Source organism: Rhopilema esculentum, chromosome 16, assembly GCF_057945365.1.
Source record: "Rhopilema esculentum isolate cy_ngs chromosome 16, ASM5794536v1, whole genome shotgun sequence".
In the NCBI taxonomy this organism is placed as follows: Eukaryota; Metazoa; Cnidaria; class Scyphozoa; order Rhizostomeae; family Rhizostomatidae; genus Rhopilema; species Rhopilema esculentum.
In genome coordinates this window covers 7712966-7739767 of record NC_142830.1, presented here as the reverse complement: position 1 = coordinate 7739767, position 26802 = coordinate 7712966, and the positions used below count along the sequence as shown (strand labels likewise).

Here is a 26802-nt window from a genome sequence, read left to right as displayed (position 1 = left end):
AACACAACGAACTCGTATCTTCTTGCCACCATAGAAACAAACATTATTACCCTCTATTTCACCTTCTGTATAGACTTACACATTATGTAACACCTTCTGTACCGACCTATGTATTTATACGAGGAATATTTCAGTGTATCAACATCTCCTGAAGAATGAGTCATTCACGAAACAGGCTTGTAGAGATAAAACATGTAGTTTTATTTTTTCCGACTCTATGCTATATATATTCATATAAATATATAATATAAATAAAATAGAAGATAGATGAATAAAACATTCTAAACGTACCGGATCTTTGGCATTTAAATCAGCGTTTCCGTTTTTGATCAGGAACTTAGCTATTTCCGTCTGATGCTCGGTTATGGAAAAATGCAAAGGGCAAATTCCACTATCATCTTTTTCATCAAAATTTTCCCCATAAACAAAAAGTAGCTTGATACAGTCCAAATGACCATGCTTGATGGCCTAAAAACAGAACAAAAGTTAGTCAAAGAAAGAATAATTGCGGAATGAGTTCAACAAGCAGGTAATGCGCTAAACCATTCAGCGTGATGGGAAAACTACTTAAGAGACTGAGACTTAGAAAAAGGGATAAAATTCATTGTTGTATGACAACCAAAAATTATATTTTAAAAGAATACAAGGACAAATCATATGTCGTCAAAAAGTCATGTTCATAGCTTTTCAAGGAACAAATCGTGGCATCGGAAGCTACATATATATTATTCATAGACCTTGACAAAATGCAAGAAGTAAAACAATATCTTCAACAAAAAATTAGTTTTTTGGTGAAATAATCTTTTGGTCTATTAATTTACAGTTAAAAAACAAACTGCTTAAGAAGCAAAGCTGAAAGAGTCGATTAAATAGCTGAACTCCGATAACCTTTAGAAGACATATGAAATGGTCAGTTAAGAGCAATAAAGTTTCCTGTAAGAGGCTTTTTGTGAAATGCCGCGTTTTCTAAAAAGGGTTTCTTTATAAGTTTCTTGTTTCCCAGTTGTGTGATTGTGGGAGTGCCTTCCATCTCAGGCACTCCCACGTCAATATAATCCAAGGGATATTTTCATCTAAACGAGACACCTACCAAATATGCAGGACAACGGCCTTGACTGTCTTTGCGTAAATGAAGATCTGGGCAATGGCTGTGAAGGAGCTCAATAACTTCAGTTGACCCAGCAAGGCATCCATAATGAAAAGCAGTTCTGAAAATAAAGATTTGATAAAAAGAAAAAAATACCTTACAATAATGCAGCCCGATACTGTTGTGATTTTAACAAACTTGTTTCTAGTTGGGAAATTTTGTCATTGGCTTTAAACAAACGGTATTTAAATATTTCAAACAACAATGTCAGATTTCCTAACCCTTTACAGAAAAGCGTATCTCATCTTGCTTGCTTCAAATATATCTTATTGTATCGTAATACGTCTTGCTGTGGCTTGCAACTGTGAAATATCGTTGATCATCTTGAAACGTAAAACACCATCCAGTTTTTGTTTTCGCTTGAAACCTTTTCCTCAGTTGATTTCAAGAAACAGTTGATCCTGAAGCTTGAAAGTTTTGTTTCGTGCCACAGTAGAACGGCTAACTCTAAACTTACTTTTAAATCAAAACTGATGACGCATTTTCTAGAAAATTTATAATACTGGTCATCAATTAATCTCTTTTTGTTCACAAAATTTCTAATCATTGTGCATTTGATTTGACCCAGTATTAACTTCGAATGAGCTCCATATTTTAGAACTATAGATCCGATAGGGGGGCTCTCTTCTCGTTAGTCTACCTACTTAGAGAGTTCCTCCTTAAGAAATTTCACACTTACAATTCAATATGTTTAATTTATTTTCTATCTAATTGCTCTTTTTTTATTCTTTAATTATATTAATTGTATTGTAATTTATTGGATTGCATTGTATGTGTGGAATTTTAAATAATGAAACTGAACTGAACTGAAGTGTAACGTTGGTTGCAGACTATTAATAACAATATACAATATTGGTTTCTAAAAAAAATTTTGTTAGAAAGTTGGCGGTAAAATTTCCTGTCGGAAATGAGGACGTACCTTCCTCTGCTATCTCTCTTATCTATGTCTACTCTTCTTTTGCTAAGTATCTCACCAACCCTCTCGACGTCCTTTGAGTATGCCGCACGATGCAACTTTGGCAACTCTGTCATGTCGGGTAGTTCAATATCATTAAAAGATGAGCCACGTGCAAGTTTTGCCAGCATTTTCTGTAACTAAGCATGTAAAGAGAACTCTCCAAGATTCTTTATGCATCCAATCGATTTCTTCTAACGCGAAGATTCTAAGCCACGCGTTCGAAAGCGGTATTCATTGATTTGACGTCATATGCTGGTCGATTAGTTAGTACGTCAGCCTCTTTTCTACTTTGCTCAAAAATTTAATATTTAAAGAAAAGAGATTTTCAGTCCAAAAAACCAAATGATTTTTAATCAGCATTTTCTAATCAACATAAAGCGAAACTTTAAATAAATATGAACTAGCATTTTGCTAAGAAAATCTGAAAACCACAATATAATCAAAAGAAAAATCCATAAATCGATACAGCATTTCTGTTTTATTAAAAACCAAGTTAAATATGGCCTTAAAAAAAGAAGTTTTTGTATTTAGGTCTTATTCTGTTGACGAATTGTACAGATGTCTTCTTCAAAATGCCCTTTTACGATTAATAACGACGGAAATATGAAAAGCGGGGCCAGAACGACAAAAACGAAGTGCGAACGAGGTAAATTTTTCAAGAATGTATGGAATATGAGGCAAATGAGTTCAACAAGACTTTGAAGTCCATCGTCCGCAAAACTTTGAAAGCTTCCTTTGCCATTGAAAATTGCCTAAAGCCATAAGTTAGCTAAGTTCAAAATGTTCTTAAGGCATCGATAAGGGACAGGCTTGCCAATTGACAGTGTTTGTCATTAAAGACTATAGAATTTTGTTTACGGTGCTATTTGTAGTTCATTTCCTTAAAAGCAGTTGAATAGGCTACATATTAGGCTTAAATAATGTGAAAAGAACACAAATTATAAATACAAAACGCAATCTGTGATGAACTGGAAATTTGATTTATCGATGCAGTGCAAACTATCTTGGCATTGATTTGCACAGAAAATTAAATCGAAGCTTCCTCATAAAGAAATAAGCAAACTTGCTTACATACGTTTTAATAAAAAACTTAAAGGAGAATTGATTTTGGTTACATACAGATAAGATTATACAAGGCACGTTAAAAAATTTTTTACGCTCTTGCAAAAAAAAGCTTCTTCGTCATTTCCAAGCTGGTGCAGGACTCTAGTTTGCAAGCTCAGCCGACTTTCTCGCTGTTCGACCATTTAAATCAGTACTTCGAGCACTGACATTGCTATTGGAAGGATTTGACCCACATACGCAACCATTATGTAAGAAATACAAAATTGGGTTAAATAAAACATTCCCTAATAGCAGTGAGGTGGAAACGAGACTTTTTTCTGAACTGTCAAAAGGTGTAAAAGTTTTTGGCAAGTTAAAAATAATAAATGATATTGTTACTGAGCATGAATACACGACAATTTTGCGCAGTCGTGTTTCCCGATTTGATATCCCTTTTTGAATGGATGCTGTTCTCGTAACTGGTTTCCTCTGATGCAAAAACATTTTTACGCAAATGGAAAGGTAAGTGAAAAACAAAGCAGCGCAGCAAACCCAGACAATTGGATTTAAGCTATGAATTAATGAAGGGACGACAATTGAGAGAAGCCAGATGAAAAGCAGTAAGATCTTACAGATTCTGGTCGTAAACAAACGCTGAAACCTCAAAGGAAAGTAGACAGCGAGGAAGCGCTCCACCGAAATGAGTACTACATGAAGCAATGATGATGTCATATAGAACAAAATCGACCTTACTATTGAATTTGTTAAGACGGTAGATTTTGACAGCACGTTTCCATGGACCAGCAAAAAATAACCTCCAATGTATATGAAAATTAGCGACTGCAGGAAGTCAGCTATACTGAGACTGAAAATTGTCAACATAAACCCTGTCTTCTTCTTCTCCTTTCGAAGCAAGTTAATTTGAAGCGAGTTTAAAAGCATGCCTAGAAACCCACAGCACACACATAGTATGTCAAATTGCTTCTTTTCATAGCCCATTGTAGATCCCTGATTGAGCAAAATTGCGGTGAATATTCAGGCAACTGATTGATCTTCGAAAGTTCACCAATACTTGGTTCTACGTTCCAACAGACGACGTTCCAAGCAGCGCTCAAGTTGTCAAAGAAGTATCAAGTGCAGATATAACCGTAAAATCAAAAGCTTTGAATAACAGTTGTAATCTTAAGCCTTGCAGCATAAGTTGCTAACCATAAAGGTCCCACTTGATGAAGGATAGTGCTACCAAGTCATCTATGTAAAAATGATACCTAATGCTGCAGGTGGTTGCATTGTATCTGTGTCAAGTCTTAGGAAAATAAGATATACAGAAATCAATTTTTCTTTGATAAACTTGTATAACAGTTTTAATAGAAAACACCGACATGCTAAAATGAAAAAGGAAATGATTTATCTTCTGTAAACGCGGGAAAAGTCTTTGATAAAACTTATACCATACCGGAACACTGTTACTTTTATAATTTACCACCTGAAATCCGATTTTTAAGGCGATTGAAACAAATATTTACAAACACGCTAAGCATTTCCGTCTGCGCAGTTCAAAGAAAGCTGCTTATTCAACTGAATAGCATTCATAAAATCAAAATATTAATTTAATCAAATATTGCTTAGAGGCTGGAGAATGAATCTAGAGGAAGTCTCTAAGAGAATGGGTGGGGGGGGGGAGAACCCTTAAAAGCTTGAGAGCGACGAGGAGATAAACGATTGTATAAAATAAAGGTTTAATCATAGTTTGGCTATGGTATACATAAAAAGATCTGTATCTCGACAGTTTAAATTAAACACACAATCTTTGATCAGAAGAAAATGCCTAAATTCAAAAGTTCCATAACAACACACTTGCGTCCAAAGGAATCTTTTGGCAACAACCCTAAGGCCCTAGACGCACCGAACAAGATTTCAGTAAAAACTTCTGACACACTTAATCTCTATTGTTCATTGAGAAAAGGGATTAAGCTTGTTAGTAAACAAATGCTGATTTTCCAGAGCGGCCACCCAAATTGCCACTGAACCAAATTCACTAGTCTCTCAAAGGTTCCGTCGTCCTGCCCCAGAGCGAGACGAACTATAAAAAAATGGATCGAGCTTCTGCCGTTTCAAATAGAGGTCAATGTTGCTTGTCCGCGTGGGACCCATCGTAGAGTGTAGGCCTACATAAGATTACAAATAACTATGTCCAAAATAAGTTATTGGATGTAAATTTAGGTTGAAAAACAGACAAGAATTGTAACTATAGAAAATTCCCAACGTTCGATGTGATCAAAGACGTTAATTGTCGTGCTACACGTCCAATGGACCTAACAGTCGATGCGCTGTATGTTCTGCTTTACTGAAAAGCTGGTCAATTAGTGATAAGGGTAGGTAGTTTGATTTGTAAAAAGTACTTTTTGATATTGGGTACCTCGTTTAACACTCATGTCGGTTCCTTTCGGTGTTTCGCGGTGAACGGTGGGTCACACGGTTCTAGAGCCTAATCGAATTTGGCGGGCCTCGGTTCTCATGTGGGTCAAACAATAAGCTTTAAACCTGCTTTAAACCACTTCACATTAACCAAACAGCAAACAACTATTTTACACACCAACTGCAGAGCGCTTGAATTTCCAAGCGGAAATCGGATTCTCTTTGCGAAGCTTGAAAAAGTTTTCTCGATTTTCCATTTTGACAAAGATAATGAGATTTTAATTTCAGAAATCAGTGCGTTCAGGGCCTTAAGAAGTTACAATAGATCGTACCGGATTAAAAAAAGACAGCCAATGCAGACATTAATATCAATTTTCAAGGTGGTACGCCGAAATCGTATGTTCAAAAACATTTGTTTGAGATCCAGTTCAAAATAGACGAACAGTTCAAACAGCACGCAATAGTCGCGACAGCTGAAGGTCACAGCATCCCATGTAGGTATGTTATATGACCTCCGTTTACGAAAAGTCGTACCCCCTGGCCTGCTCTGCCCTTGCGGATTCTGTACTACATGGAATTCTGGAAACAGCTATACCACAAATCATTTGCTGTACGGAGATGCCAAACTGAAAAACAGATGAGGAGGAACAAGTGCTGTGTACCACGATGCTGGGTATGGTTAAGAAAGGTACACAGTGAGGGCTGGTCTAGCGCGTGAAGATGGTCTAGCAGCGGTCCAACTTGACTTTGGACTGTAAGATCGCAACTCAGTATTATTCAATTGCTTAATTGCTTTTTAACAGTTTTTCAACGTTAAAATACTTCCAGTAGCAGAAACATGCTAGAGCCGCAGATAAGTAAAATTGCATTGGGTACCTGTCAGGTCTAGCTTACATCAATAGATTCAACATAAGGACAGACATTTTGAGATATGGTTTTTAGAGTTTTTTAGAGATAAAAATATGGTGACACAAATCATCTGCAAACGCAACTCTCTCGATGGCACAAAAACATGCAAGGTGGTACCACGGAAAAGTTGTACTCATGTGGTACCTTTTACGTGAAGTCAAACGGTTAGTTAACACTTTCACCGTTTATTGAATTTGGCTAATGGGTAAGGCGGAGTGTGCAAGTGGTAAGAGCATTTTTCTCAGTGTGGAAGGTTGTGGGTTGGCGCTCACCACTTATCCTTAAGTAGCAAATAGACACCCAGTGGCAATGGCAAAGACGGTAGAAGCAACAAGGCAGTAAAATGACAATCATCATGCTAACCAAAGACAGTTTCTTCACAGCCTGGCTTTCCACGAACTTCAGGGACATAAGGATCGTATGACCTCTTACATAGAAATAATAAATAAATCGCTGGAGTTTACGTCACTAAGGCAAAATCTTAGGCAAACAAGAAAATAATTAAAAAAACAAAATATTTCTCAACTGATAATCATAAAAAATTAAATTAAATTTCTGACAGATACAATCTACAGTAGAAACCCGCATAGAAGAACCTGTTTTTATAAGAACCTTGAAGCTGAAATTTAATTTTTTAAACCCCATAATTGAGAACCCCCAAGAGGCTGCAATTTGGAAAGGTTCTTATGTATATAAGAATAAAGGGCTTTTAGAGTGGTATTTTTACACCCTATTCACACCCGCAAATTAAACCAGCTTAGAGTTAAATCTGATTTTGGTAGGTTGCATTCTATTTGGACGATCTAACAAGACAATATCGTTTGATTGCTTGAAACTTAACATGAAAAACCAAAGCTGGTTTAGGTGTGTCTGTTTGAATTCTTGCGGTGGAAAACATAGCTTATGTGTGCAAGGCCTGTATGTATATAAGAACTTTGTTAAGAACCTTTTAGACTGGAACTTAGAAAAGCAGCCTGTTTATTAAGAACCTATTCAGGCTGCAAGAAAAAAACCTAGGTTTTTTTATGTGGGTTTCTACTATATAGTAATTCTCTTCTAGATACAATCTAAGACTATTACTCATGATTCAGATTTCATTTACATAAGGAGCTTCATGCAAATTGATCTAAACATTGAAAAAATCTTTTTCTAATCAAACCTAGTGAAATTTGCAGTCTTATCTAGCGGAAGCGCATAATAAGATTCGTTTGCTTAATTTTTCAAACATTTTCACATAAAGCCTTTTGTTAGATTAGACTAGAAACCAATTATTGCACTCATATACCATGCACTCACAGACTCATAAAATATCTAAGCGCTAGCCCGAACTCCTAATAAAACTATTTTGAAGTCTAGAAATAATTAGTAATTATCATGGAAAGTTAGGACTAATTTGACTTTTAAGCAAAAATAAGAGAAAACATGGTTATTCAATAAAATTTTACATTTTTTTGACATACCACAAGTGAATGTGGTATGAAGTAAAGAACGACATCTGATTTTTGCACAAAGACTACGATTTGCTAACGCTTTTCGATGCAGTACAGTCTACATGTAAAATGCGTTACTACCAAACCTGTCTGTCGTACATTATCCGCTATCAACAGCAAAGTTGTCAATTCAATCGGGAGTCTTCTCGTCTTCATCAAAGTGCACTTCATAGCTTTTTCTCTGCAACCACTAAAAACAATGGCTTTCACTTATTTTTATGCGGGCAAATGCTGCTACTTTGGTGTACCTTCGTAACGTTATGCTAATCCATTGTCAAATACTGCCTTTAAACACTACTTACAGAAAGTAGAAAGATGTTTTCATAACATTCTGCAGACATGCTTTAGACATATCAAGAGCAACCTATGTTTACTTTCGATCTGTTGGCTTGTGTCAGGAAAAATGACTCTTAAGAATGTGACACAAATGGGGCGAAACTGATAAAAACACAGGAAGCACAAACACTGTATTGTCAGAAAACAAGATGAGAATATTATCTAAGTTTAAGCTGAAAAGACTAGCTGGAATCCCTAAAGTTGAAGATGCTTGATTCTGGGAAGGTTAGCCCATAAAAGTTCAAGATAACACTACAGAAAACAAAAATATATAAAGTTAAGCATACCTTAAATCTTTCAAGAAATTGAAATCCAGCAGCATAGTAGGCCTACGGCACAAAGAATGAAACATTTTATAACTTTGCAGATATTCCGAGGAACAAATTGATCACAGAACTGTTAAGAAGTATAATTTCAATAGTTTAGTCAGTTAGAACCAATAGATATGACAGAAAACATAACTGGCGATAAGCCAGGTTCACATTATATAAAAGTCAATATTTTTCGTTAGTCGAAAATCAGCATTAACAAAGGGGGAAAACAATATCTAACATCTGTAACATCTGAAACTATTTGCATTAACTATTTCTATCTGGCAATGAACTGAATTTCCATTCATGCAAAATAAATCGTTCTCAAGAGGGAAGTACAAGTAGAATTCACATTTAAAGGATAAACGGAAAATCTCATGGAACATCATGTAGAAAACATGTGTAGATCGAAGCAAGATTCTTGAAAACAGAGTTTTAATGAAAAAAGACAACGTATACATGCATTTGAGAAGAATGATGATATGAAAAATCGTTACCATGAAAATATATTATACACAGGAATATCGGTAAATCATACCAGTATTAAGTAGAAGATAATCCATATCACCATCAGTGGTACGATTCCAATCAACAATAGTTTATTTGTGAAACCAGACTTTATTAGGAAAATAAGATAAAAAATTAAGTCAAAAACGATTTTCGTTAAGCCTAAATGGATTGCAGTGATTAAATAACAAATTCATTAAAATATATACTTATCCTTAGACAAAGCTCAGTTAAATTCCTGTTCATAAACAAACATTTATCAGTGTAATCACCAGATTAATTCTACTACCTTGACAGACATCTCCTGCGGTGGAATGATAATTGAAGTTTGCCCGTCTATTAAACATACTTGAGCTCATCTAGGCCTCATATGACGCATTTTTTCAATAAGCTCAGCATTTACATATACAAAAAACAATACTTTGTCATGAAAAATTTTTCCAAAATTTAGCGGCCTCAACTTTAGTGATACTATCTGCAGTTTGCCGGACAAGCATTACTCTAGCGTTTACAAGATCAGAGTAGAAACATCAAGAGTGAAAGAGTAAGTCGGAGTTTAATCGCAGGATTTCTAAAAAAATAGATCAAAGAAGCCAAATTTAAAACAGGGTATGTATACCATGCTGTCCACGACCAGATAAAGATTAATCGAAATGACAGCTCCAGCCAACAGCCAGGTTACAACGATTGTTACTCTGTGAAAGAAACAACATCAAAATATCAAAATATGCTTATCCTCGTTTGTTTTTAAAGGATTGCTAGTGGATGAATAGATGTATTAAGCCTTGTTCATACAAAAAGCCAAATGGGATCAGCTCCATTTGATCTGGTAAAGACCCTTCAGGGTTTACTTACTAGCAGAATACTTACAATCTTTACGTTCCACTTATGCAAATCAGTTTATCAAACTTATACTTCAAGGAATAGGATTTGTTCCCTGATTTTGATACACAGATAATGCATGGTCAGAGTTTTTCTTCATCTGCGATGTGAATAATCCACTTTTAAATTCTTCTGCTTATTTTCACACACCTGCTAATTGAAATCCTCTTTTCGCTAAGCAAAGTCAAATACTGCACAAGATTGTTGAACTCCAATAAATTCTTTTTCTATACATTTTTATTTAGCACAGGAAACATCCGATTATGCCTTCTGATAAGCATTAATATATAATCAAAGTCAAAGCCTTTCTTATCTAAAAACGCATTTATGCTCAAGCTTCTGAACGGCGCCCTTTTTGCCATCCTTTACCGAGCTGCAAAAAAATATTCTCCTTTCTGGGAACTTGGGAAACAGGAGAAACATTTTTCTGCCAGATGAAAGTATTGCGTACAATAGCTCTGCCAATAGTACGCACAAATTCCTCACAAGGTCTTCTTTTTTATTGGGTCTAGAGAAAGTTTCCAATAAAATATAACAATTTGGTTGATTATTGCATCTTTTTTATCTTTGGCAAAGATTGACTATGCGAAAAAAGTAAAAGTGATTTGTAAACCAAATTGCGATATGTTTATTTACTTGAAGAAAACTTCAACAAAGACGGTGCTCTCCACAATTAACTGGTGGCTGGGACGGAAGGTAATAGATGTCAACTTTAGTGAAGATGAATCTAGTTAAAATCGCCTCCTCATATAGTCACTCTGCTGAAAGTCACACTACCTGTAACAGTGAAATAAAGCTTAGACTCAAGTATGCAAAACTATTTAATTTAACTCCGGTTATAGTTACACTTTGATTACAGTCAAAAAATTTGGAGCAAAATTTGGTTTGACTGTAGCCGGTACTTATCTATACTTATCAGCCAGCATTTTTAATCTTTCATTTCATATGATGGGTACACATGACAACATTAATAAATGGTGACATAGCAATATTCAAAAGATTAATATGATTTGAAAGAACACGAGGATGTAATTCAATACCAATCAAAAACTTTGTCAAGTCTTCCAAGAACTCAATCAAGTATTGTATTGCTAGCAGGAAAAACTTATGATACATGTGATTTTCATATGTTTTGATCTTTAAAGATCCAAATGCATAGGCTGATATCAAGCAACCAAAAGAGCATTTTTTAAAGCACATAAATTGCCTACTTTAAGTCTGCAGCTTTATCTGTTTAAAAGGTCCAGAAAAATGTAACTGAAGGTTGCTTCCAAGTTATGCAACTGAGGAATACTTTCTAAAAAGGTTTGAAAACTGAAAAACTTCTTTATTTAATGTATTCTATAACCAGAGCACAATAAAAATACATTTGTATCAACTTTCAATCTGTTGTGAAACAGTCAAGAAAAATTTTTTGTTATTGCAAAAACAGCTGATTTTTATCAAGTTTTGCTGAAAAATTTTTGCCAAGCCAAAAAACTTTCTGTGAATCTAGTTCCAAGGTTCCGCTACTTTTTGCAGCTTTGACCCTTTATACAACAATAATCCAACTAATGCCGCCGAATTAAATACATCGTAGATTCGAGACGCTAGTGACACGAAAATATATCTTGAGGGTAGTGAAAAACATTTAAATTGAAAAGACACAGCTCTGTAACATAAAATAACGGGCTGAAACTCACGTTTTATTCTTGAAATCTCTCATTATACCGCTGTCATTAGTGAAAGTCAGAAGTGGTAAAACTGCAAATGGTAGCTGGAAAAGCGGTAGAAGGATAAAGCAAACAATGAATCTTATCTATATAAATTAACGGGGCAAAGATCAAGCCTGTTATAGTATGGATGGCAAAATAAATTTTGAAGACCGGACGACAAACGACGGTCTGACATGGCGGTGGTGAAAATATATGACAGTAATTCAACCACAACAATTTCAACCTAAAATCAGTCCTTAAAATGAAACTTTTTAATGACATAATCGCGAAACATCGCTAAGCCTGCTGTCAAACATGTAACTGCAACTCCTTGTACATGCGGAATAAAATCAAGATCTTGTGTAGATTTCAAAAAAATTATTGTTCACGTCAATTGGTGTATCTAATCCTACTGCAAGATACACAATATTAAATATCTTAGGAAAATAAGTTTTACTGCTATCATAATATCTTGAATGGTGTTCAGAACCCGAAATTTATAAGCACTTTATTTCAAAATCGGTACCTCTTTGCTAGGTCTACACAATACTTATCAAATTAAGAGACTAAGGTAGGTATTTAAGGTACTGAAAAACATTCTATAAAGCCTAAGAATCTCTTGACCGAAAGAAAATAAACAAGGGCATCATACCTGCAAACTTTGTAGAATATTCAAGAAATCGTTCATGCCTGTCAGGTCTTCCACCCCTTTGAAAGTCGCAACCAGTAAGGTAGGCCCAATGGCAATGGACCGAGTAAACAGGACTCTCTTCCATCGAGCCCATGAAAGCTTTAGAAACCCCTAAAACATCATTAAACATAAACATCAAGGCTTTAGTTTATCCAAAACCATGCAACTATCATAAATGAATACTCTTATTCGATTTTTTCAAATTTCGTAATCAAATGAATGATGCAGAAAAGCATGTAAGAGGAGTGTGTCTATTTACCTCCATTGCAAACTGTCCGGAGTAAGTACCCTGTGAAAATAAGAAAAACCTTTGCTAAATAACGTAAATATTTTGAGTTTTCCAAGACAGACATAACACGATATGACGTTATATGTGTGATTGACAACATCAAAAGGTCAATTAACACTCGTCAAATAAATAACTTGCGTATCTTGCTAAGAAGCATCAACGACACCTTTTTCAAACACCAGGTTCCAAGAAAACACAAATACAAGTTCACTGAACTTTTTACATGTTTGAAAAACAATGAGTAAAATGGGGCTTGTCCGAAAATATTACAAAAAGCTTGATGGAACAAACAGGAAAATTCACTGATTGCAATTTATGTCGGGTTTTCAAAATTACTGGTAAACCTAGAAAATTCAACAATTCACTATTTGCATAAAACTCTAAAATTTCAATCCATTTCTAATTATAATTCTACTGTCTATTAACAACACATAACCCTTAACTTTGCCCTAAAACGATCGAGAAATAGATCCAACCTACCGTCATTGTTGAGCTCTGGCCAGCTGCAAGAAGTCCAATAGCCCAGATGTACATTGCCACATTGGAGTAGTAGCAACCGAGAAAGACACCCTGAAAACAAATTCCAGTATATTTAACTAAATTTAAATTTGATTGACGAAAGCTTAAGGATCATCTACAGTGGCAGATTTTGAGCTAAAAGTTGTTTTGTCGTGACCTAACTCCAAATGAAAAATTGCTTCTACGCTAAAGCTGCTGTAACAAATGTAGAAATATTCAAATAGTAACACGACAGCAACATAATACACTGCATAAAAATAGGCAAATCAATTTCCGGAAACATAAATAAAGCTAGGCCAGCAAAGTTAAGTTATTCAATATGTTTGAAAAATGCGTATTTTTAATAACCAGAACTGTTACAACAAAACTTACTCCGTAGTACAGATTTCCATCAAGAGTCTTGTTTGGATTCTAAAAATGAGAATAAACATGAGTAGACTAGAAATAAGAACTTCTTGATGCTAGGAAACAGAAGCAAAATCTAGTTTATTTCACTTAATACTTTCCGGGTAAAAACAAACCTACAATGACAACAAGAGGATGAATTGAAAAACCAAATAAAATATAAATGCTCTGCACTCTTTTAACTTTAATGCCAAACTACAAGCAAAAAAGCATTCTTCGATCTCCTGGGTAGAAAATTTGAAAGGCCGATTTTTATTCACATTATTACAGAAACAAACATGCAAACCATACGAGGCTGTAGACCATAGCAAAATTTACTCTTAATTTTGCAATTCAAGTTTCCAAGCAGAGACGCTTTTATATCCATTAAAATATATATAATAATATATATAACAATACATCGTAAAAAAAGCCTTAAAGACTGAACAATTTGAAAAAAGCATGGAAGAGCGGAAACATTTTCTTTATCGAAAATCTCGGTAAAACTAATCATTTACTAAAAACTTACAGAAACATTGAAGAGATGAGCATGTGGGTTCTTATTTCTCAAGCAGTCACCGTACTGGAAAGAAAAGCATAGAAATAAGTTAGCGCATTTATTTATGTGAGTAACATGTTAGGAAATATCTGCTGCACCACTACATGGAATGGAAGCTTAGAATGAGCTTTTCAGATATTCGCATTTTTTGCATGGCCCTGCACTCCCTTTAACGTTGCTCGTCATACCTTTATTTTCATTTGAAAGAGAAGTTGCAAATTAGGTGGGAAAATTAACGAACAAATTTACAAGTTAATACGTATGTGTTACAATATAATATGGCGGAATATTTCTTTATGAATGTTGAGTATACATATCTTAAAAAAAAGTCTATATAAAAAATATAATTAAAAATATAGTAATAAATATTCAAAAAAATTAAAATTACATGTCTGAAGATTCAATTAATACTCACAATATCTCCATATGTTTTTTGGTAGAAAGCCTATGTAAAACCGAGAAAATTATTTTATGATATCTTCTAACGACTTAAGACTCTAATAAATTTGGGCAATATATAATACAAGTTGTCCTATGGAAGTAATACAAGTGGTTGAAAATTTGCTATGGAAATTCAGCTAAAAGGACAGACTAAAGCATATACATCTAAGGTGACAAGTCTTCGGCTTTGAGCTTGACTGTCCAGCAAAAAAGAGTCAGCATTTAAATAATCAAAAGCTAAAAGTATCTTATAAAATTGAAGAAGTCAAAATCAATAATTTTGAACAAAAAACTAAAAGAATTTAAATCTGTCGCAATGCAATATATAAAACGTTTGGATCATCAAATATTATTGAAGTTGAATCAGCTTGAACTTTATGATTTCAAAGCTTATCACTATGGGTGATCACAAAAGGCTTATTCCAGAGGTCATAGATGAGGTATTTATGATCATAATAGTTAATCAGCTGATCATTGATTATCTTCTCTGGCAATCACTGATGATCTTTTGTGATTATATCAACAATATTAATCTCCCTATATGACATGAAACACACAATAATTGACTGAGAATGAATGGTTTTTAAAAATACAAAGAATAATACTTACACGAGCAAACACAGCAACCACAAACAAGTTGATTACAAATGATACCAACAAGGCAATTGCTGTAAACGAAAATGGTATCAGAATCAGCAACAAGAAGATATGTTGTGATCAATGTGCATAAGGTTGAAGTAACTTAAGGTGAACGGATCATCGCGGCAAAAAAAGCATTGCTTATGATTAATTTAGATGAGTAAATCTAACATAAAAAACGATTCATTTAACTATTCCAAGCTCTTTAACAAATTAACTTTTGGTATAAACTTTGTAACAACTTTTGGAATAAAAAGATGCTGAAATGCATTTAGTTCCAGTGATGCATTTTACCATGCTCATACTACCAATAAAAGAACTCAAAGACTACTGGAAGAAGACAGCACCAAAATAAATTTCAAATAACCAGCTAAGTTAGGAAGAAAAACTATCATTTCTTACTTGTACTTTAAATAACACAACAATAACACAACCAAATATTTGCAATACCTGATTCAATAAAGTAGTACATATTTGCTTCTTTGACATCCTTCTTATTTTTTCTATTAATATCTCTTGACTGTGAAGGAAAACAAAGCCCAAAGTTAAGGAAAACAAATGACATTGGTTACTAGGGTAGTTAAATTGGAGGAATACATAGAAAGAGAATGTTTCCAGAAAATTAAACATAAAAAACAAAGCACAACAATCCAGGGGAAATAAATCAAATTGGTTTAAAATATTCAATTTCTTCTGAAAGTATTGGCAACAACCTGACATACCTTTACAAGGGCAGAATGCAAGTAGAAATTATGGGGCATGATGACAGCACCAATAACACCAACAGCCTTTAAAAAAATAAAGCACCTTAAAAGAAAATATCACAATCTACTATAAAAAATGAAAATTCTTTAATGATACATTCCAGGCTGTATATATGCAATAAAAAGTTGAACTTCAAATCAGGCAATGAAAATATACCACATACCTGAGTGATAACTTTCTGGCTGCAATTCCCACATCCAGGAATAAAACCTTTCAAAACTTCAGTCTGGGATGGTTTAGCAACAACATACTACAAAGTACAGAGAAATGAAAAAATTATTAATGGGAAGATGACTTATCTTTAAAACAAACAAAATTTGGCAAAATTGACAAGTGTATTTTTCATCTAGCAGTTAAAAATATTTCCATGTACCTGAGATGTTGATCAAAATTTCTTATACATAAAAATTGCAGAGTTATAAAAAGCATTTAAGACAAAAACTTGCCTCATAACCAAATGACACTGCCATGACAGTTATAAGAAAACCAAAGAATGCTTCAAGTTTTCTCAGTCCTGAAAAACAACTCATTACAAAAATATGTTCCATCTTGGACTGAAGATCAATCAATCCTATTGAAAAATACAATGTAAAGGTAGTTTCTAGTCTAAAAATATTTGGGGATTTGTCGTTTTTATCTTTAAGAGGTCTTGTGTAAACACAAACGTTTGTATAAATGCAGTATTCAGCACTCAAAAAATGCTATTTTAAACGATTTAACAAAAATGACTCAAAATCAAGAGGGAAAACAACAAGTGAATATAAATTCCTCAGATCGAACTATGATAGAACCTGAACTATCCAAAATGATTTCACAAAGTCAAATGCATCTGAAACTTTTAAATGCCATCAGTTTAATTAGAAGTGCTTTTGGTGCTACAATAACTCCACATATTATATGCAGATGCCAAATATTCAGTCTTTGTAAAACAAAGATAAAAGATTTGAGAATTTCCAGTCATGATCATAATAGTTTATATGTCAGCATTGTCAAATACAGATTGAAAAGGTTGCAATTGATGAAACTGAGAGAAAGTTAATTGAAAAATTCAAATTTCAAAAATCAGTTTACCATATTTGTCAAGAAACAGGAACACAAATGTGTCTGTGATGGTTATAAGAACTCCTGCATACAGAGGAACCCTGAAAAATTAATAGGTACATATGCACATTCATATGCACACTAGACATAAATACACAGTGCTAGGTTGTGAATGTTAACTTTCAATAAATTGAGCATCTTGCTAAATTTGTGGTCCTTTTTAGGTACATTTTGGCAAAATGCACAAAAAAGAAAACCTTCATCTCAGCCTTGACTTTTGTTTGAAGTGACCTCATAAAAAAGAAAGTTCCTAATGTCCAAAAGTTTTTTGACAAATTTTTTGTCTCTGCTTCGGCATTTTGCACTCTTCAAAAGCTGTAGGCGTGCGCCAGGGGGTGCACATGTGATCACACATTTTTCCGACGAAAGCATATAGACAGTACATTTGCATAAATCCTAATGCTTACCTTCCATCAGACAAAAGAAAGATGGCAATAGCAGTACCAATTACTTCCTGTGACAAAAGAACAAATAGATAATACTAATACAAGTTACATTGTGAATTTGCATTCTAGAATCATTTTTACGAGTAATTTTGCTGTTACGAAAAAAATCGATGTTAGATTCAAGCATATTAATTGGAGTGTACTTTTTCATATCATCAAACTCAACAATGGCTTGAAATCTAAAGACTGCATTTTATCTTACAAGATAGCCAACAGACTACACATTCAAGCAGCAAAGTTTCTTTACTGATACAATGATTGTATAATTTAGGATAAGTACCTGCATATCACTTCCAATGATAGCAATTTCTACCATTAACCATAAAATGATCCTTGGAATTCTGGGATACTTTTCATGGCAAACCTCTGCCAAATGCATACCACTGACAGTTCCAAGCCTTGCAGCTAAAGTCTTTATAAGCAATGAAGAGAGTTTCAAATGTGACAAGAAAATTTTACATAGTTTGCATGAACTTGGAGATCAAAATCTTCTTACATTGACTACAGTGATATCTAACAGAAAATGGAAATAACAACCATAAGTTTCTCAAATGTTGAGCCATAAAAAGAGCTTTGGTTGTTAAATTGACACATTCCAAATCAAGAAAAGCATAATAAGCATATCATGTGAAAACTATCTTATAATAAATAGAAAAAACACATTCTAGACTCAATTGTACCAACCTGCATAAGCAGCCCCATAACCGTGGCCAGAAAAAGGATCCATATCAACTACAAGGTAAGAATATTCTATATTTTAATGCCCCCATTCTTGTATAACCACAACTGTGTATGCCATTGTGGGTATTTGTTCAATGCCTCTAGAGTCTTGTCATTGATAACATTTAATTTACCTAAAACTAGAAATTTGTTGCAGTCCATAGCCATCCATTTTTTTGAAATGTTTTTATCAGCCTTGTGGTTATGCATGTATAACTTTGTTGTGGTCCTACATTTACTTTTGCTGTAAATTTTCCTGTTGTGTTTTGGCTCTTGTCACTGAAAGAGTCTTTTGCAACGACTTTCATTAGCCCACCAAGAAGATAAAGAGAGGGTCTAAACAAGAGCAAGCATGATTACCAGTACAAAATAACAAGGCCAAACAATATTCAAAAGGTACTATTGCGTGACACTTTAAAGAGTACAGTTTTCTATATTGTCTGACAAACAAAATCAATTTTTTTGTTTGCTCTATTGCCAGATTTGAACAAGTATGAAAAAGATTGTCTCTTCAACCATGGTATTTCAGCTACCTTGAAGGTGTCAGGCTTGTCATAAGCAAAATTTCATTCCAAACAGCAGTTTGAAAAGTTAGCTTTTCAAGAACCAAACATATTGTTTAATTCTAAAGCAGACCAACAGCTGACCAGATTATGTAACATCATCTAAAGGACATTACAAAGCAAGGTAGTTGCAAAAGGGCATTAAAACACAGATACTTCAAAAAATCTACAATACTGTTATGTTGAAATTCAGCAAGCTGGGTGAATTAAGTTCAAGTTATCAAAAAGGTTATGTGTGGAAGCTAAAGAAAACATTTCTTTCTAAACTCACTTAGTAAACTATATGTACTTTTGATGCACATTATATACCCAATAAATTCAATACCTTGTACTCTGCCACAGCACCCTGTTGAAGATCTGATTCAATATTGCCTGGGTCCAAATATGCAATGCTCATCAAAAACCCTGGACCTGTAAATGCCCATAGTTTCTTAAAACTGAATTTATACTGAAAAAGAAAATAAAATTTCAGTTTAATTAATTCCAAAATTGTAAATTGCACAAAATTTGAACATTTCCTGAGGTAAGGATACACCAAGTCAAAAATAGAGTTATGCCTGTTTTGTTTGTATACATGATAAATCTACAGGAACTTCAGCAAATAATTTCAAAAAGAAAAACATTTTTCTCATTTCAGCAATCAATCTGTACTGTCTATGAGGCTTTTATCAATAAAATATCAAATGCAGAACAAAGGTTATGTATTGCACAGTCTAAAAAAACCAGTATGGTGGATACTTATTGGGGGGATGTTTATTGGGGGGATGTTTATTGGGGGGTATAAGCAAACATTTCAAGGTTTTGAGACTTTTAAGTGAAAAAGTTCATACTTGGACAGCATGATTGTTTTTAAAAAAAAAATCAATTAAATGGAACAATGTGATATTATCATTCTGTTGCTATTACTTTTCCTGAGGGTTGTACACAGTGGTGGTGCCAGCTACTGCAGAATGGGAGGGTTATGGGGGTGACCAGTGAGAAGACGCCTCTTTTGCCTCCTTTTAGTGCTTTGTACAAGATTAATTTTTCTTTGGAAATGTGAACTACCCCTACCTAGCGCTTTGTAATCTGTTTATAGAAGAAATATGTTGACCATATTTTGACAAAAGGTGGGGGGCTTCCATACCATCCTTGGTGCCACCACTAGTTGTACAACAATTATTGTAAAGCCAGTAGATACTGCTTATGACATGAAATAATGGGAAACTTTATGAAAGCAAATAAGGATTTATATGAAATTATTAAGGTATTTATTAGAGGCATTTCAGCAACCTAAATTCACTGCCCACCCTAATTCTTACCATGAACTTAGAAAAAACAAATGGTTTTCTACCATTTCTTGGGTATGAGAGTCCACCTGGGTGAGGTGTTCTTTTTAGAAATAGATTATTAAAGAAATGTCTGACTCCATTAGATTCAACCTGTAGGTTGAGTAATAGTTACTGTCAACTATTACTGAGTAATACTCTGCCCTAAAATAATATTTTCACAACTTTTCAGTCCTTGAACACACAGAGCCTCGGCAGATAAAATTTGTTGACTTGGAAATTTATAACAAGACCTGAAGTAAAATCCATTCAGGTTCCAAACAAAACAACCCAGTCACACTGGGAGTTCTCAGTGGGAACCTGACCATCAAATGGTCAAATTTAAGATAGGGCCAATATATACTCAACAAGGAAATAAAAATCACACGTTCAAACATAGTAAGAAGTTTGAAATTGTATAGCTAAGCTTTCTTAGATACTTACATTGTTATCTCCTTCCGCCTTCGGGATATGAATCTTTTCGACGAAGTAGGTCTGGTCAGCATTTCGAGAATTATCGAGTTGAGTCATTTCGCTCGGCTTTTCTTTATTTTCAAATGCTCTATTTATCGAGGCTGCTTCGTTTTCCATAATGTCTGTCATAGCGATGTCACCTTCCACTGGATTGTCTAAATAAAGAGACAAATGACTCAAATTACGTTATGTAATGTCACTAAAGGTCAAAATTGAACAACCTATTGAAGCAATTGCCATCAATTTTACCAGCACTTGTGTGACCGGAAGAAGAAAGGCTCTGTACTTTGGTATTTGATAACGCGTGACTGCAATTCCTGTTGACGCATATAACGCATTTCCTATCTTTGTATTACGTAATTTTATCTTCAATACGAGGTGTGAACATGGCAATAGGGGTCCGGCTTGAGTTGGGTCGAAATGGCCCAAGTCCAAGAACAAACCCTATTAATATAATAAAATCTGTAAAAACTAATAAAATGGCTGTGCAAAAAAGTTACATCCAGATCCATCTTGATCAGCATCAGAACGTGTAAACATTATCTTCAAACGAGTCCATGAAATCATTGCAAATGATTAGCGCCATTCGCAACATTTTTTCCATACGCCACCATTTTCCTGACGAAATGCCTATGCTCCTCCACAATAACGCCTTGAACGAATCGGTACTTAAAAAAATCTTGGAAAAATAAAAGCGAAGGTACTGGGGAAGGGGGGTCTTTGGGGGGTATCAAATACCGTGTTTCCGCAAGAAAATTTCCCTATTACCGTAATTTCGCAATAATATTTTGATATTACCGTAATACCGAGTTTTGAAAATGAAAATTACCGAATAAACTGCAGTTTGAATTTTAATTAATCTCATTTAAGTTTTGAAAGTTGTGGGAAGAAGTGTTTAAAAGAAGAAGAATTTTCATAAAATATGCTTTTAAGCTACTTGGACAATTGTTACCAATTTGTTCCAGTCAATGATAGAGAATCAATACTGAAATTAACAAGTTGTGGAATGCCACAGGGATCAACTCAAGGCACTTTCATCTTCAACTTCCATGTTACTGACCTCCAAGATTAAATCCAGCATGCATTTTAGCTATACCTTCTCATGGAAGGCCAAACTATATATCCATCTTCGACCGGGACATGAATGAACACCTTTAAAAGTAAATTTATTGGTCTTCGTATACAAATCTCGCTCTAAACCAAAATGCGACAAAGTTTATGGTTTTGAGTACAAAACACCTTTCAAAACATCACAGTCTTCAAGACTACAATCCATTTCTACAGACTGGGGGAATGGGTCTTCAACAAGAACACTTGGTTAAATGGATCCATACCATATCCATAATAGCAAAAATCAGAGAAAACTCGTTCCGTTAGAATCATAGAGACAAGCTGCTGAGGTTCTCGTTATGTCCAATTTGGACTATACTGACGTTCCTTTTCAACCTCTTCCGTTGAGACTACTGAAGTGATTGCAAAAGGTTAAAAAATACAGGTTTTCTACTAGACCCATACGCCAAAGAGAAAGAAATGGTACAATTGACTAGTTGCCAGTGAAGGAACGTAGAAACTGGCATCTGATGAAGCTTTCATTTTAGTACATACATCAGCAAAATCAGCAAAAGCCCAAGTACATTGACATATGGCTTAGAAAAATACCAGAAACGTAACAGCCATTTCTGTGACGCGTGTTGCGTCGTCTTATGCTTCCAGATAGTTCCAGGAAAGATGTGGCAGAACTCCTCGATGAACTGCCGACAGGAATTACGAAAGCTACGGCTGACACGTCAAGAAGTATCAAACATATCTAGATTAACATAGTTTTAGCGCATTTGCAGTGAATTCCAACTCACTTTGCTATCAGCGCGAAGGTTGTGGCAGAACTTGGGAAAATCCACTGATGACGTCACAAAATAACCAAACGCCCTAAACCCAATTATATGGTACATCAATTGACAGCTCTTGAAATGTGCATTCACATAAAACCCAGAATTGCTAAATTGTGCAATTTATTTTGAATATATAGCGGATTTATGACTGCTTTTACCGTTTTCGATGACGTCATCAATCACATGATACTTTATCCCATCTTGGATTCTGAATCTCCATACTCGGAAGTATACAATACCATCCGTTTTGCAACAGAAACTTTTTCAGATTTGGGCAGTTTATTTCCAAAGAACCTACGCATCCCCAAAATGGAATTAAAAGTTTTTTTACAAAGAAAGAAATAACAAAGAAATTTTTTTAAAAAAATACAAAATAAATTTTCAAGTTTCAAATGAAGACAACAAAATCAACAAAAATGCTACAATTTTATTAGATTGTTGCATTTACTCAAGCTACTTTCAAAACTGTGTCCATTGCACTCTTCGGCGGTGATTAATTTTTGTTATGAGAGAGCATTTTCTTCTTATAAAGCTGGAAAATTTGTATTTTGTATGATTTTAATAGCTATGTTTTTTGCTAGCGTTCCAAGATTTAGCTTCTTTTTACATGACAACGTAATTTCTGGTAAGGATTCAAACCTATTACTTCGCAGATTCCTCAGAAATGACCTTCTTCGGTCTGCCAACCCTTGGTAAAGTTTTAACTCTCCTGGTACGGAAAAACCTTTTACACACCAAGAAAGCTGCACTTATTAAGCAGCTGACAATTGATGCAATTTCACGAAATCCATTAGCGTTACTTTAGCAGAAAGCAATTTGTAAGCCCCTCTCTTAACTCAGTTCTTGATTTTCAAGAAGTCCCATGGCTACATCTCATGGCCTATAGAAATTTTGTGGTCGATGTTTTTTAATTATTTGGCGTACATAAAAAGCTTCGAATCTCCAAAACAGCCACGTAGCTGCAGGCTGCAGGGGGGGGGGGACACTTTTGACAACAATTTAGCTATAGTTTTTCCGGATGATATTTTAAAAATTTGGCATAACTATAAGTCCGTGAGCTTAATTTAGTCCAAATATATACGTTTGTTATATATCTGTTATCTTGTTTGAAAGCCTGCCCCCTCTGGTATGGTTCTTGCTCGAGTTTGTCCACCCTAGCCGACATCTACAGCTACGGGGTTGCTCCAAAAATGTCGTGTAAAAATTTCATGGAAACATCTGTCGTGCTTTTTTAATGAGAAAGATTTTAAAAAAGTCTTTCCAAATTTGTTGCATAAAATGTCTTTGAAGTAACATGAAATCTTGGCTGGCCTACACATGCAAGCAAATTGTTTCAAAATGCTAGAGGGCAAATTCGTCAAGTTGACAAAAACTTGAACTTTTGCTAAGCACAAAGCTAACTTCTTTAAGCTTGTAATGAAGGTTTAGTTACAACAGCACTAGAGCCTATATAGCGATACTTAAACTCTTGACAAGAAGGGTGGAATGTGCTAATAATCGAGATTTACCCAAGGCTGAGTATAAAAATATGACATAGCCTTTGATGCAGCCAATTCATGAAATGGTTGCGTTAAAAAACATAAACTCAACAATAACTAATGTCTATTGAACAACGATATTTGCTTATACCTTGCAAAATAAAGCTTTGCTGCTCCAAGATCGACCAAACTTTGTCGTTCCTCTGTAGATACAGCTCAGCAAGCATTCCTCTCAGCTATATAATAATAGAGAACAATTTATCTGGTTACGACAACCATTAGCATTGTATCACTCAATTATTTCTATCAATTAGCAGTTGCTATCCTGACGTGTTTGTGACCAAATCAAACAGGTCCCATGCCATGCATACTAAAATTGCACTTAGCTAAGATTCCTTTGTGACCATTTGAAGATCTCTCAACATACTGAAAATACAAGGAAAGTTAAGCTTTTGCGATGAACTGGCAATCAAATGTATTTTAATGATGCCTTTATAAGCTGTGGACGAACCCAAGTGTTGAGTCATTACCCATAGGCCTAAAAATTTGCCAACTGTGCCGCAAGCGGACAAACAAGCGGCGTCACATCGACCTAATATTTTCACACAAAAATATAATACGCCAGTGATGAGCTATAGATTTAATATTTCAAAAGAAACATCGAGAGAATATCGAAAGAATCGCTAAAAAGATTTAGACAAGCTGTATGATTTGAAGGTAAACATTTCTGTTTGGGTTATGTTGTTTTTGTAGCTTCACATCAAAGCAAATGATGAATGTTTGTCGATGACCTAAACAAATGATGAATGTCCTAATGAAGTTATAATCTCATAATGTCACAATGTCGCAATGAAGATAAATAAGAATGTTGAGAATTCATAATGAATTTAAAAATAGTCTTCATCTTGGGCTAGATACGCTTCAAGTATCATAGCAAAACATTCGATCAAAATTCAAAATTCCTAATCAAATATTATTTTTTGATTAATTTTCAATACAGGTCGATTAATAAAGACTCAGTCCTTATCTTCTGTGATTGGTGATTTTGAGCACAGTCCTTATTTATATCAATTGTCAAGAAGGTATCCGCTGTTGAAACTGCCTCACTTTCCGTTTCTCTTTTCTCACTTCTAGAGTAAGGGATGATGTTTATTTTTAAAGCAATATCTCTGTTTAGCAATAGAAAATGACCAATTTGTCTGGTTGCTGCCAATCGCTTTTCTCGGCCATCTATTTTGCCCGACTAAATTGGTACCCAGTGTTCTCCAAAAAGGGAATCAAATGTGAAATAAATTTCAAGGCAACAGGAAATTCCTAATTTCTCTTGGTTGCTTACAGCACGTCTCCAGGGCTTATATTAACACGCATTCTCTACACGATTCTTGCAATTCTTTGCTATTTTTGAAAGCAAGTACATTATTTCAACGAATCACATTTATTGCAATGAAGACTATGTACACGTCTAAAAGACAGTCTTACGAATTATTAGTCTTTGAAAAAAGAGGGGCCTTGTAAATGTAAAGAAAGAAGGTGAACGAGCTAGATCCTAAAACTTTTGACATGGAAGTACGAAAATGTTTTATTTGAAGCTATTTTTTTACATTCCAATAAAAATTTATAATACAAATTTACTAGTTACACTACCAACAAAATACTTAACGACATTACAAGGACGATGCCACTGGGTGCAAAATACTATGACTACTCCGTGGCATCACGAAACTATAATGCCAAAAGGGAAATTGGAGCACCGAAGCTCATCCCCAGCTACCTGGGGGAAGGGGGAGGTTGAAACAGTACCTACCTGAATGACCAAGGGAAAATATACAACTATGTCGATGATGTCATTGTGTTGTGCCTTTAGGCTGGTCTTGTTCTCGAAGTAATGCAACAAAGTCTTTAAAGAAAAAACCAGTTTATAAACTATTTTCAATATATATTTACACTTTAAAACTTCTTTCGAAAAACAGTCAATATTCATCTCTTAAAGCTTCTAATTAAAATCAAAAAAACTTTTTTTTAAAAAAACTTCACACACACTCTTACAACGCCAACTGAGCTTAACCAATGAACCAAATAAGTTGTTAACAACGGCAGGCCAACATAAGAAAATCGGTGTACCGGATAACGACAGGTTTCAGATAATTGGCAGAGTCGGGCGTCTTTCCATAGCAGTTTTGGAATCGATCTACATACAAACAATAAGGCCGCTATTGTAAAGACAGAATGAGTTTCTTTTTTCTCTTGGACTCCAGCGGTGATTTTCCTATAGGCACGCGGTACTGATTGGATTATTAAATCGGTGACGTGCCCTAGTTTATCTGATTGGCCTATTTCGTCTCGCAACTCGGTATATATTTTCCACTTCCATATATTTATATCATTCATACTCTGAAGAGTGTCAGACAAAAAAGCTGTAAGTTAGTATCTTGTGAAATGTTTGCTTTTTTCAAATTCATTTACAAGAGTATTTTAGTATAATTATAATGATAACCAAACAGCAAAAGCAAAGATGTTTCAATTGTACTTTATACTTTGTACTTTATAATTATACTTTGCCCCCCCCCCCCTCATAATTTACAAAGTGTACTTAAAACAAAACAAAAAATTACACTTATTTTGGTTTAAGCATGTTTAGCCCTCAAAACATGTTAGTCCCCTCACTCTGTAACATGCTCCGCGGTTCTTGCAGATATATACACTAAACTTTATATTGCAACAATTGTATGCACCTGAGTGCAGGTTAATGTACAGTATTTTTAAATTGATGCATGCCATCAATGTGCGTGTGATTGTAATCGTGAAAAAATAATAATTCGTCTACAAAACAAAACCATAGTC

At 34.6% G+C, this 26802-nt stretch overlaps 2 protein-coding genes across 3 annotated transcripts in view; both read right to left on the bottom strand.

Annotated features, from left to right (window-relative positions):
- LOC135682016 (uncharacterized) overlaps nt 1-3315 on the bottom strand; it is a 34593-nt gene extending 31278 nt beyond the window's left edge. The window contains exons 1-3 of the mRNA XM_089113245.1: nt 2067-3315; nt 1091-1208; nt 292-468 (exon numbers count right to left, since the gene is read on the bottom strand). Coding sequence (XP_088969371.1) covers nt 292-468; nt 1091-1208; nt 2067-2233 — 462 coding nt within the window. The 5' untranslated portion in view covers nt 2234-3315. The remainder of the gene's footprint in view (nt 1-291; nt 469-1090; nt 1209-2066) is intronic.
- Nucleotides 3316-6832: 3517 nt separating this feature from the next.
- Nucleotides 6833-24252, bottom strand: LOC135682032 (natural resistance-associated macrophage protein 2). 2 transcript variants are annotated; one of them, XM_065196733.2, is made up of 23 exons: nt 24113-24252; nt 20565-20749; nt 19139-19261; nt 18215-18262; nt 17811-17942; nt 17492-17538; nt 17055-17125; nt 16430-16497; nt 16147-16233; nt 15941-16006; nt 15669-15738; nt 15189-15247; nt 14554-14583; nt 14109-14162; nt 13568-13606; nt 13157-13246; nt 12647-12676; nt 12349-12498; nt 11685-11758; nt 9740-9815; nt 9152-9229; nt 8590-8631; nt 6833-8156 (listed from the first exon to the last, which is right to left on the bottom strand). In XM_065196733.2, the coding sequence occupies exons 1-23, from the start codon at nt 24186-24188 to the stop codon at nt 8097-8099; spliced, it is 1755 nt and encodes a 584-aa protein (XP_065052805.1). In that variant the 5' UTR covers nt 24189-24252; the 3' UTR covers nt 6833-8096. The 2 variants fall into 2 exon arrangements, with proteins under 2 accessions (XP_065052805.1, XP_065052807.2); XM_065196735.2 differs by lacking the exon at nt 24113-24252 and adding an exon at nt 21095-21253.
- Between the last annotated feature and the right edge of the window lie 2550 nt (nt 24253-26802).